This window comes from Protomyctophum bolini (genome assembly GCF_963924005.1).
Source record: "Protomyctophum bolini genome assembly, chromosome: 11".
Lineage (NCBI taxonomy): Eukaryota > Metazoa > Chordata > Actinopteri > Myctophiformes > Myctophidae > Protomyctophum > Protomyctophum bolini.
The window spans coordinates 38,956,515-38,970,365 of NC_137872.1; the positions used below are offsets into that span (position 1 = coordinate 38,956,515).

Sequence of the window (13,851 nt, forward strand, 5' to 3'; positions counted from 1 at the left end):
TAAGAGTCTACAAATTCGTCACGATAGGGTATATATTTGTACACTCTTACAAACGTAAATGTACGTTACATTAAAACAGCATTCGACTGCAGCCTCGCTGTAACAGTGTGCTGTCTAACTAGCGTACTGCAGCCTCGCTGTAACAGTGAGATGTCTAACTAGCGTACTGCAGCCTCGCTGTAACAGTGAGATGTCTAACTAGCGTGCTGCAGCCTCCCTGTAACAGTGAGATGTCTAACTAACGTACTGCAGCCTCGCTGTAACAGTGAAATGTCTAACTAACGTACTGCAGCCTCGCTGTAACAGTGTGATGTCTAACTAGCGTACTGCAGCCTCCCTGTAACAGTGTGATGTCTAACTAGCGTACTGCAGCCTCGCTGTAACAGTGTGATGTCTAACTAGCGTACTGCAGCCTCCCTGTAACAGTGTGATGTCTAACTAGCGTACTGCAGCCTCGCTGTAACAGTGAGATGTCTAACTAGCGTACTGCAGCCTCCCTGTAACAGTGTGATGTCTAACTAGCGTGCTGCGGCCTCGCTGTAACAGTGTGATGTCTAACTAGCGCACTGCGGCCTCGCTGTAACAGTGTGATGTCTAACTAGCGTGCTGCGGCCTCGCTGTAACAGTGAGATGTCTAACTAGCGTGCTGCGGCCTCGCTGTAACAGTGAGATGTCTAACTAGCGTGCTGCAGCCTCGCCGTAACAGTGAGATGTCTAACTAACGTACTGCAGCCTCGCCGTAACAGTGAGATGTCTAACTAGCGTACTGCAGCCTCGCTGTAACAGTGAGATGTCTAACTAGCGTACTGCAGCCTCGCTGTAACAGTGAGATGTCTAACTAGCGTACTGCAGCCTCGCTGTAACAGTGAGATGTCTAACTAGCGTACTGCAGCCTCGCCGTAACAGTGAGATGTCTAACTAACGTACTGCAGCCTCGCTGTAACAGTGAGATGTCTAACTAGCGTACTGCAGCCTCCCTGTAACAGTGAGATGTCTAACTAACGTACTGCAGCCTCGCTGTAACAGTGTGATGTCTAACTAGCGTACTGCAGCCTCGCCGTAACAGTGAGATGTCTAACGTGGGAGTTGTTGCTTACGGTGATCATCGATTTCTCGGCAGCTCTGAGCCAGATGCTAAGTGGGTTGAATTAGCATTCCGAGGCCTAAAGTGTCTCCTTCTATTCCCCTGCTTTATTTCTCTCCGCTCTTCCTTCTCTATCTTCCTTTAATAAATGTTCTTCTTCTTCTCTCTGGGGCTGCTTGCTTCATGCTGCTGTGGACTTTTCCTCCTGTGGGCTGCTGGGTGAGTTTGCAGGAATAACAGATGCCGTCGTTGACACTGGAGTAATAATAATCCCTTCCTTTATTATGCCACGCTGTAGCTTATGTTCCTTTTGTTGTTTAGCAGCAATGCATCTTACCGTATCAATCATATTCATTCATTTCAATGCATTATCTATTTGCCGGAGGGACATTTGGGGTTAGGGCAACCACAGTTCAAATACAATTTCACTATGCACAATAATAAAACAAAACAACAACTTCGCCCGTACGTACTACACAATTCAAAAGATATTATGGTCACAAACTTCAAATCAGAATACAAGGCCATAATACCGCATACGGTGTTCATCGTGTGTGTGTGTGTGTGTGTGTGTGTGTGTGTGTGTGTGTGTGTGTGTGTGTGTGTGCGTGCGTGCGTGCATGCATGCGCGTGTGCGTGCATGTGTACTAGCATTGACGACCCTGCAGGCCTGTGCAAATAGCATGCTATGTAACGTGTAAACAGATGCCAGGCCATCGTTGACCTGACATCATACAGTGTGTATAGTTTCGATGTACAGATCATGGATTTGTTTGTGTGGATATTCTACTGTTAGACTGATGATATGATAGGTTCTTTACTTACCTATGATCCTAGAATGTCCTAGATTCTAACTATAATTCAATGCATTTGATGTATTACCTTGTGTTGTCCTTGCTTATGTAAATCGCTCTGGATTAACCCATTCTGAACGGGAACCCATTTTGGTTTTAGCATCATGTCATGCTTTAGCTTTTGAAAAATAGCAGATCTACAAGCTCATAGCGCGCCACCGAGTGGCGCGCTACGAGCTTGTAGGTCTGCTATTTTTTGAAAAATCGAAGAACGACTGACATTTTTTAGAATCTGATCTCAGGTCAGAATGGGTCAATCAGACCAGTGTGTGTCCAGTGGAAACCTCGTATGAATCTGATCTCAGGTCAGAATGGGTTAAGAGCGTCTGCTATACATGCCTATAAGTTGTCTAAATTGTGTCTCAGTCCCAGACCTCGGACCTACTGTCTAGCAGACAGTGATGAAGAGTCCTCCAGCGCCGGCTCATCTGACGAAGAGGATCCACCGGAACTCCTCACCGACAAGCCCGTCATGCCGGGAGCCGAGGGGTGAGCAAAAAGATGTCATCATGATAACGATGATCACAGGATTATGATATGAATACAAGATATATCCCTGTTAACTCATCAGTGTATATCCACAGCAACGTTCCTGCGTGCCTCACAGAACTATATAGTCTCCCCACAAACCTCAACTCGAACCGCGACCTCCTGCTATACAAGCGCTATAACCACCTAAATGTTCAAATGCTTCCGTCATACAGTCTGGAGCACAGTGTTCTGGATAAAGATCTGGATGAAGTGGATATCACAGTGGAATAGTTGTCTGGCTAATGCAAGCAAGACCAGTAATCAACGGTCGTCTAGGACCGTTTATTAACCCATTTTGGGGGCGGGAACCCCTTTTGGTGCTATTGAAAAATAGCAGATCTAATAGCAGATCTACGGCACCGAGTGCCGCGCTTTACGAGCTTGTAGGTCTGCTGTTTTTGAAAAATCGTGAAATGTACGTGGCACACATCTTTGAATATATAAGTTTTTAACTCAAATCTTTGCTTCTGGGGGGGGGGGGGGGGGTCCCTAGAACAACATATTTTCAGATGGGGGTCGGCGGCCAATTACATACATATGTTTGGGGGTCCTTGACATGAACATGTTTGAGAACGACTGACATAGACACATGGGTTTTTCAGAAAACTGTCAGGGTTTACAAGACATTTGTAGAATCTTGCTCAGGTCTAATAAAAAAACCTGGCAGGCTCTAGACTGGTACTGAGACACAATGACGTTAGTGCTGCTCTATACCGCCATCATCTCCACCTGTCCCTCCCTGCTGAAACCCAGTGACTGTACCCATCTCCTGCTGTCCCCGCTGTGTATCGTACCTGCTGAAAAAGAAACATAAGCCCACTCACTTGGAAAGCGCTGTGCTGACATAATGTGCACTCACACCCTCCTCGATCTCCTCTCCTCTCGCCGCGGTGGGACACCGAGGCGAGCGCCATGAAAAGATGCTGTAATAATGATGAATACGTGATGAAGTCTGACTCACTCTTTACCGGTCCCTCTGATATCCTTCCAGCTACGTGGGAGGCCACAGGCCCAGCAAGATGATGCGCTTCGTGGACAAGATTGCCAAGTCCAAGTACTTCCAGAAGGCCACGGAGACGGAGTTCATCAAGAAGAAGATGGAGGAGGTGTCCAACACGGCCCTGGTGCTCACCGTGGAGGTGCAGGAGTTCCGCGGGACGCTGGCCGTCAACATCCCGCCTCCGCCTACGGACAGGATATGGTACATGTAGTTCTATACCTACTGAACAGGCTATGGTACTTGTAGTTCTACCTACTGAACAGGCTATGGTACTTGTAGTTCTACCTACTGAACAGGCTATGGTACTTGTAGTTCTTCCTACTGACATGTTATGGTACTTGTAGTTCTTCCTACTGACATGTTATGGTACTTGTAGTTTTACCTACTGAATAGGATATGGTACTTGTAGTTCTGCCTACTGACAGGATATGGTACTTGCAGTTCTACCTACTGGACAGGATATGGTACTTGCAATTTTACCTACTTACATGATATGGTACTTGTAGTTATACCTACTCGACAGGATATGGTACTTGTAGTTCTTCCTACTGACATGATATGGTACTTGTAGTTCTACCTACTGACAGGATATGGTACTTGTAGTTTTACCTACTGAATAGGATATGGTACTTGTAGTTCTGCCTACTGACAGGATATGGTACTTGCAGTTCTACCTACTGGACAGGATATTGCACTTGTAGTTCTACCTACTGACATGATATGGTACTTGTAGTTCTACCTACTGACATGATATGGTACTTGTAGTTCTACCTACTGACATGATATGGTACTTGTAGTATGCCAAAGATGGTCAAACTTCATTGGAGCCACTAGAGGCACAATGGACTCTCCCAGGCTGACAACAACACTGACAACGTCATGTGGATGAGCATTGAGAGCATTATATGGCAAATGTCATGATTCCATTTCCCAAATCGGCAAAGAGTCTATATGACAGTTATGGACAATTAAATTATTAAGCATTGGAACACACATTTTATTTCATATGTCCATTCATTTCATGTTATAATATGCACATATTCACATATTCACATATTCTCATCTTAAATATGGGGCCAGAGCCCCCTATGTGTCGTCCGTCAAATTGCAGATGGACAGAGAGAGGCTTCCGGACTCGTCTCAAATCTTGCGAGTTTGTTGCTGTCGATAACAAAGTGTATTTTCTCCTGATTTGTCTCGCTAAAAGATATTATGAATATCTTGGAAATATTGTGTGGCTTGTGATGATTGGGTCCAGTATTTAGTTCCATGACCATGGAGCTAAGGAATGGTTCATAACATAAGCTGCATGTTCACGTCCACTCTCCCATTGGAAATTAATAGACTCCAATATTCTTCCCATCTCCTAATAATGTGTCCGCCCCCTTCACACAGATACGGGAAGTAAAGTCGAGTTCGTGCCTCTTGCTATATTTTCCTCTTGGGTATACCTATACCTACTGAACAGGGTTAGATTAATTAACGTAAAGAAATACGTACTGTAAGTAAAAGTATGATAGGCCTATTCAAAATGTATTACAAAGTAACGTAAAAGTATAATAATATTGGCATCAACATACCTAAAGTATGTCACTGTGCAGAATGTCCCATTTATAAATATCTTTTGAACATAACAGATCTATACAACCTTGAAGTTCAGCTATTTGCAAATAACTAAGGGCTGAAGTGGTTAATGCATGTTTTGTAATCATGATCAAAACCTACACACTAGTAGGCGGCCTAACTAGTAACTACATTTTTCAAATTATTGTAGTGGAGTAGAAGTACAAGTGTTGAAAATTGGAAAGACTCCAGTAATGTCAGAATTGTACTTGTGTTATGTAATTAACAAAATTGTTACTTTCCGCCACTGAGATTACAGTAACAATTGAACATTCAAGTATATAATTGGTCATGCTTGCGCTAGTCTAGTTTTAAGACTGCACCACTGCACCATCTGCTGGTCATACACAGGCATGAGATAAGTTTGTCCAAGCTTTATTTTCACACACATCACAGTTTTACAGGTACAGAGTTGGTCGTTTATGTGCGTAGTTCCCATCATGAAAGTTTGAGCGCTTTTACCAAAAAGGTGCAGGTTTTCTTCGGTGTGGTCTAAGATGTTTACAAGCTTTTGCCACAAACAGTACAACCAAAAGGAACCCTTTACCTGTACTTTAGATTTTTTTTGTAAAAGCACTCAAACTTTCATTTATTTTCCTGCCTTGATCTCCTTAGCCCTTGTATTGAGGTGTACTTGAAATGTACTGTAATTCTGCAAACTGTTCAATCAATCAATCAATCAATTAATCAATCAATCAATCAATCAATCAATCTCTGTCTGTCGGTCGGTCGATCGGTCGGTCTGTCTGGTTGCTCTCTCAGGTTGCTTTATACAGTACATAAAAGTGGTTCAGTGGTTAATGGACATCTCTCTCTCTCTTGATCTCTCTCTCTCTCTCTCTCTCTCTCTCTGTCTGTGTCTCTCTCAGGTATGGTTTCCGGAGCCCCCCTCACCTGGAGCTAAAAGCACGACCCAAGCTAGGAGAGAGAGAGGTCACTATAGCCCATGTGACCGACTGGATTGAGAAGAAACTGGACCAGGAGTTCCAGGTAAGATGCAATGATACTGAGCCACTTATTATGCTCAATACCCACAGCTCCAGGGTTTTCAAATATCCACTTAGAAATGGGCATGAAGGATAACCTAACAATATAGTTTTGTGGCATCCCATTCTTTTCTGGATCAGGCATCAGGGTCTACTTGGAAATCGTTTTCACGGCCCACCCATGACCCATCTGCCCACTTAAGCCGTGCACATTTTCAGAGCAAGTTTATTTTTATCATACAATCCATGTTAATTTAACTCTGAGAGGGTACAAATGGATCCATTCCATGTGTACACTCTCTGAGTTACAGACCCATAAGGGTCCATTTGGTTCCTAACTATCAATTAGGTGCAGGGGGACCCCTGGAACTCCCTCAAGGACCCCTGGGGGTCCCCGGGCCGTTCCCCACTTTGGGAACCTCCACTGCATCTTTCCCCCTAGCTCTAATAATATCGGTTGTGTGTGTGTGTGTGTGTGTGTGTGTGTGTGTGTGTGTGTGTGCGCGCGCGCGCGTGCGTGCACGTGTGCATGTGCGACTGTGTGTTGAACCGTGTGAACAGAACAGTGTTTATTTGTATGAGTGTGACAGAGTGCGAGTAAAAAGAGGAAATTGTGTTGCGTGCTGAAACTTCACGTGGACGCTTCAGGAAATCAAACACGGGAAGTTGACACAGCGATATGATCTTGTCTGCTCTGCGTCGGCTATTCTGTGAACACTATAACACAGTGCCGGATATCGTCTCTGTCAGGTGGAAACCTCGCATGTCCAAAACTCGTACTTTTTTCAGCATCCAAATTCAAATATAAATATAAAAATATAAATAATGAATGAAGTTCAAGAAGTAGTGAAAATAGCACAACCCGTTATGAGCTTGCATACATCTGCTATTTTCACTAGTTTGGGTAACCTGACGCTGCCAGATCCAAAAAGCTTGCTACACAAATTTGTTTAACAGCTTATTGGGATCTGGGATCGCGGAAGCAAATTCGATGACGGGGCTGTTCCTTTTTTTCAAGATACATGGTAGATGATTGGATGGGAGTGTCTGTCTATCACCGTGTGGGCGTGCAAACACGCAACCAATCATATTGACGTGTCTATATAGCTTCACATCCGGCTTCGCACATATCCCGCCCTTAGCTCACGCTGATTGGTTCGGTACGGGTCGGATCTGTGTTAGCTCAACCCCCTCAGAGATCCCAGATCCAAATAAGCTGTGAAACAAATTTGTGTAGCAAGCTTTTTGGATCTGGCAGCGTCAGGTTATAGTTTGGGTGCCAGACAAACTTCTAATTTATTTTGGGTCATGAGCTAAAACGTTTTGGAGCCACTGCTCCAACGTATGGGTCGAAGGAGAACAACAATGTCCTTCCAAATATTTGGCAATGACAACCAAGGTCGTAAAAGAGGATGAATTTATTTCTGCCTTCTTCAAATAAGGCTGGCCCGTGGCTATTATCCCACGCTTCGTAAGCGGCCTCGCTACACTAATGATATGGCTGTCACTAGAAAGCTGCCCCGAGGCACACCTGTTAAGGCTACTGCAGCGACGTCAGCTTTCTGCTAGAAGCCGGTTCATCCCTGCATGCCTTCTACCTCCTGTGAAAACGTATTATTATCCACCCCGGACTCCAGTAAAGTACAGTACTGCCATGTTTCTGTGTTCGCCGTCAATACTTCTAGGCTTCCCCCCCCCCCCCCCCCCGCAAATACCAAGCTCAGACAGTTTAGGCCGTGAATAGAAACCTCTGTGGTTTACCAGATATAACAATGAAAAGGGGGCAGCACTACTCCAGTGTTTTGCTCTCCAGATCTGTAATTTATATAAATATAATCACATGGCTGTATATCTGATGGTGTGTGTGTACTGTTGTTTATCAGAGCAAATCCAGAGGCCGTTCATCAGTGGCCATGTTTTGCCCTTTACTTACTTTACTCGTGTGTTATGTCACTGTCTCTCAACTTTGGTCTGTAGTTTTGTCTGTAGTCTACGCTGACTCTCTGCAAAATTGATGTAGGTGTTTACCCTGCTAACTGTATAGGCTAATAAGTCACTGTGGTCTGCCAAATGCCTAAATCGTAATTGTATACTCTCTCTGAACCTTACGGAACCATTCTCTTGACTTACGGGACCTGTGCGGTCTGCAACCCTTGACAGTGTACGGATGGACCAAATGGACCCATTTGTCCTCTCTCAGAGTTAAATGAACACAGGTGATTGTACAGTGTAGATTGGGGTATTCAAATCGGGGTCCATGGTCTAATCTCTAATTCATGTAATTCAAATAAAACCGTTGCAAATCACTGTCTTATGTAATTAACAGACACATTTCACCTAAACAACCTCTCCTCGTATTGCTGTATTCCCATCTCTTCTCCGCCAGAAAATATTCGTGATGCCAAACATGGATGACATCTGGCTACCCATCATGCACTCTGCCATGGACACGCGTTCAAACGACAACTTGGCTACCGTGACGACGACGGCGACCGACACCTTGAAGGACTCAGAGACGTCGCAGTCGGACGACGTCTCGGACATGTGAAGAGAGACAGCCTGCTGTTTCCATTGTGACGCGCCATGCTGTGACAACGTGACATACACCCCCCCCAGCGTTGGGTGGGGCTGGCTGTCTATCTTCCTGACTGCCCCCTGGCTGCGGTATCTACACCCCACCCCCACACTAGCTGCGTGGGTTTATGGCCACCCGGGAAGAGACGAGACTTGTCACTCATAACACGCGGTGGGAGATGATGATAATGTCATGATCATTTGTGGCCACAAAAGAAAACAACTGAATGGAGGAGGATGGTAAGTTTGTCATTATTGCATTTACTGGTCATCTCGTCAATTAAAATGAGACAAAGATTGTTTGTATTTGAGCGACGGAGAGATATTGAGGAGACGGGGGGGACGGGTTGAGAATGTGTTATCAACGAATCAATCATGAGTGTGTTTTCAGTCACGTGCATCAATACAAATTGCACTCCAGCTCCAAACAGAAGACCCATAATACCTGTGATGTACAGCTACACCAAACATCTTCATGTGACTCTTTTCGACTAGAAGAGCTAAAGCGAACCGGACTGTGCCGTACTGTGTCAATCGTTTCATAGCAGTGGCATAATTTACCCATACACACGATTTCACCACAAGGGGACTGGCATACGTACGCTACGGCTGGGTTTCAGATGAGGTTCACTCAGAACCTAGTTGGGGCCTAGCTCAGGAGGAGGTGGTCCTACTTCTGAGAAGCCAGGACCCGGAACTTAAAAGTTTAATGCTATTTTCCCCAAATATGTGGAAAATAGCAGATTTTATTTTGTTTGCTTTCTACCCCTTTTAATCCCCAATTTAGTCATTATGCCAATGCATTCCTCGCCACACACATTTGTATGTTGTATCCTACCTGCCGCTAGTGAGGAGCCCCCCACTGGTAGGTCGTAGAGCCTTCGTCTCACTTCTCTCGACCTGACAGGTGCCACCCCATCCCACCCGGTTTCCCTCCCCTGAAAACGGGCCAATTGTGTTTGTATAGGCATTCTACAATGCCTTTTGCACCATGTTGGATTCGAACCCACAATCTCCAGGCACTTTGCCACTGCACCACCCGAGTTTCAAGTAAACGGAAGGTTCTGGGTTAGCATTTCGTAGTCGAAAAGAGCTCGTAATGTATAAAATACACTTTTTGTTAGGTTGCAAATCGAGCTGGAATTATAGCAGAATGAAAAGCGGATGTGGCCGTCGAGGGAGAATACGTGTGTGTGTGTGTGTGTGTGTGTGAATGAAAGCGAATGTTTTGAGGCAGAAATAAACTGTATGTTTTGGAGATGTATTATTATTATTTCTTTGCCATAATGCTCTTGCATCTAATGCACGCCTGGTGGGATGTCCAGAGGAATGGTGTCCCTCCCACCCCCCCCCCATCCATCCACCCACGTCGCTGCCTGTGCCGTCTGCCTGGCACTTATATGCAAAACAGATCCAATGCCACTGTGTCCGTCATACACACAGAACAATGAAGGTGCCAACTTGGAACCAAAACTAGGGTTCTTCAGAGTGATATATGCTATTACATAGGACCATTTATTTTGTTCGAGAAAGAAAGACGGTCCTTCAAAGAACCATTTTGAAATACTATACTGTGTCCCAATTCTCCCCCTATATACAGACAGTCCACACCAAATCTATAGCCGAGCTAAAAGCTCACAACATTTTGGGTGAATGTTTTACCCACAATTGGGATGATTAAGGTATACAGTACGTGGTCCCGTGGATATACAGCTGCCTCAAATAACCATTTCTGGTTCCTCAAAGGGCCCAAAGAGTCTCGAGGACCACATGCGGACTATAAAGATCCATTCACTAAGTAAAGCGGTTCTTTAGTGTGTGATGGTTCTTTGTGGAACCATATAGCCTTTTAAAGAACCACCCGAGGACCATTATTTTCTGTGTGTATAGTACCAATGGTGACGTCCTACCCCACAATGCACTCTGTTCTGGACTACTGGAGATAGGCAAAAAGGTACTTAAACCTGTTTTGTACTGAAAACAGCGCAGAACACGGTGAAGCATACATTAGGCCAGTGGTTTCTCAAAGTGGGGCGCAGGGACCCTCAGGGTTCCAAATGAACCATTTACAGGTATATGTAACTTGACAGTGTACACAATGGAACCAGATGGAACTGTTCCATATTGTACACTCAAGAGGGGTTCTTGAGATTGAAAAGTTAGAGAACCACTGCATTAGGCATTAAAGCTGCAAGCTTGGGGACACACATTTTAGCCGGTGACTCACATCAGCTCTAGAGGTTTTGCCATGCTCAAATGTTCAAGGTACAAAGATGAATGTATATTTAAAAAAGAAAACACTGTTTTCATTGTGAAGTAATCGGTTTCTTATCAACATTTGTGCTCACATACAAACAAATAAGCCATTCTTTTGGAGTTATTTTTTCAATGTAATAATAGGCTACTCATCAGAGAGTGCAAACATTGTGACTTTTCCGTTTTTGTTTTAATTGCCAAACAATTTGCCCTGTTATGCTTGACATACAGCATACTGTATGTCCTATGAGGCTTATGGAAATGAGTAACCAACCCTTTGTTTGTGTCATCTAATACTGTACAGTATTACGCCAGTAATACCCAGCCTGTGGGCATGACGGAGACTCCAAATATTTGGGAAACACAAATATAAATATCAAACAAAATAATGTAAAAAACTAAATTAGATCCAACATTATTCTCTAAAACGATAAAAGATATGCATTTTTATTGTACCAATGCATAGCAAATTATAGGCCTACATTAGTTCCGTTGATCCAAGCCGCAAAACACAATCAATTGATATGCTCTGACAATGAATGCGGCTCCGCTCACACATGTTGGTGAACGCTTTCGAGATCCAGAAAAGGTTGGGAGTCACTGGTATAATAAGCAATAGGTTGATTGATGACTCAACGCGTGGGGCTGACTGGATATACTGACATGTCACATGTGGCTTATTGGTTGACCAGAGCTGGAGGACAACTGCAAGGAGATGAATATCTAGTGTCAACTAGCCAGACATGACAGAGATCTGTCACCTATATTAATTAAATAATGAATAATATCATACAATGCAAAGCCTTTACATTGGGACACAATCATGATTGGTTTTCAAAGCAGTTTGCTAAGCACTGTTTTTCCTCAGCTATTGTTGCCCATACATTTAATTTTATACATATCAACAGTATAGGTGGAAATCTCGGATCGCCTGGCTACCTGCAGATGAGATTGTGTCCGGGTTGATTCGAAGGAGGGGTGAAACAGGAGATGACATCCTTCCCGTCAATGCCATGTATCTGATACTGGTGAAAAGGAAAGGGGAAACCTCCCAGCCACCCCTCCATTGTTCAATTCAGCAAATCACAAATGGGATACTAGCCATAGTGCTTATATTGCTTAATACCGTATGTTGTCAGGATACATTCAGCTTTCTCTCTTTATTTATTTGCCGATTTTCTTTCTTCTGTAATGTAAGAAACACTATATAAATGAACTCAAATGACAGCAAATATGTAATTTTGCCATGATATTGTACTCTCTTGCTTTTACAGATGTGTTTATATTTGTTTTATGTTCAGAACTATCGCCTTTATTGGCAAAAGTGTTTGAGGCAGAAAGTGCCTTTAAAATAATAACATTCCTCCATAGTAGTGGGCCATCAAATAAGTTAACTACATCGGTTTGGGGGGATACAGAAAACTTGTTAAAAGTTATTTGTGCCATCAGTGTGTGTCTGATAAGTCCTTGGGTTTTCACGAGTTGTGTGGTGTAGTTTATTTGCACAGTGGTGCAATTACACATTGCTGTTGTGGTCAGTGATGTCACAGAATGTCATGGTTCTGATCGTTGTGGATCAATAATAAAAATAAACTTTTGCTTGAAAACATTAAGCACTGGCTTCTTGAAGCATTGTGTTCACTGGAATGGGGATACTGAAAAACAGTTTTTTAAGAATAACATAAGAGAACTAATGGGCTACAGGAAAATGTGAGGCAACCAGGCTGTCAGTTCAAGTTTAACCTTATTGTTGTCTTGTGTACAGTCAGGGAAGCCTACATAGGCCTATGAGTAAAACTTATTTTGGTTTGACTTCATTCAGTCTCATAAGAATGGCATTTATGATATATTCTGCGTAATTCCTTAGATTTAAAGACCAATCTCATAAGACAATATCTTTCTGCACACCTACCTGGACAGGTGCGTCGGATAACTGGAGCTAGAGAAAAAGAATCCTGCACACTGTCTTCACTTGAGTTTAGACTTTATTGAGCAACGTTTCGGTCGTCAGACATAAAGAAGAGATGACAAACAGTCAGTATTAGTACAACTCTGGGATCAGCGGGGGCCAATCAAATGCCCCGAGCCAATCCGTTACCATGGAGAGGGACTGCCCACAGGTGAGTACAGGTGGTATATTTTTCCATGATGAAAGGAACATTTATATATACATACACCAAATAGAATAAGATAGCTACAATATAATAAATCAATCAGTATAAGCAAGGCAATATATACACAATGAAAATTGAATACCTTTTAAGTGTACTGACTGAGGCAACACATGAATATTGGACAATTATATTTAAATAAAGTATGTCCCTGGAGGGCATAATGTCCAATACATGTATTGGGGGTCAGACCTAATAAATTAAAGTTATAACGGTCTGTACTCCAAAATACACACAAATTACATCACACACAATGACAGCGGGACATCAAACAGCTAGCATAGAACCAATATATAAAAACCCCAGAGGTGGTAAGGTGGATATATCATATGAAACATGATATATCCACCTTACACTTTGTTGGTATAGAGATGGTCCCTCTGCCACCTAGAGGTGGAAACCATGACCTTCTCCTGAAGAGACAGGAGGCATATCGGATCTTCACTTGCGAAAAGGTTTAAATGATGAATTCTTACTAAATGTGATGTTGTGAATTGTGAGGTTTTTTCACCTCTGGGATTTTTTGATTTTTGATATCTTGGTTCTATGCCGTTTGATGTCCCGCTGTCATTGTGTGATGTCATTTGTGTGTATTTTGGAGTACAGACCCTTATGCCTTTAATTTATTAGGTCTGACCCCCAATACATGTATTGGACATTATGCACTCCAGGGACATGCTTTATTTAAATATAATTGTACAATATTTATTTGTTGCCTCAGTCAGTACTTAAAAGGTATTCCATTTTCATTGTGTATATATTGCCTTTCTCT

At 43.3% G+C, this 13,851-nt stretch overlaps 1 protein-coding gene across 1 annotated transcript in view; it reads left to right on the forward strand.

The window, feature by feature from the left end:
* LOC308323462 (testis-expressed protein 2-like) overlaps nt 1-12,573 on the forward strand; it is a 55,266-nt gene extending 42,693 nt beyond the window's left edge. The window contains exons 16-19 of the mRNA XM_080775191.1: nt 2,305-2,427; nt 3,461-3,670; nt 5,962-6,082; nt 8,465-12,573. Coding sequence (XP_080631317.1) covers nt 2,305-2,427; nt 3,461-3,670; nt 5,962-6,082; nt 8,465-8,626 — 616 coding nt within the window. The 3' untranslated portion in view covers nt 8,627-12,573. The remainder of the gene's footprint in view (nt 1-2,304; nt 2,428-3,460; nt 3,671-5,961; nt 6,083-8,464) is intronic.
* The last annotated feature ends 1,278 nt before the right edge of the window (nt 12,574-13,851 follow it).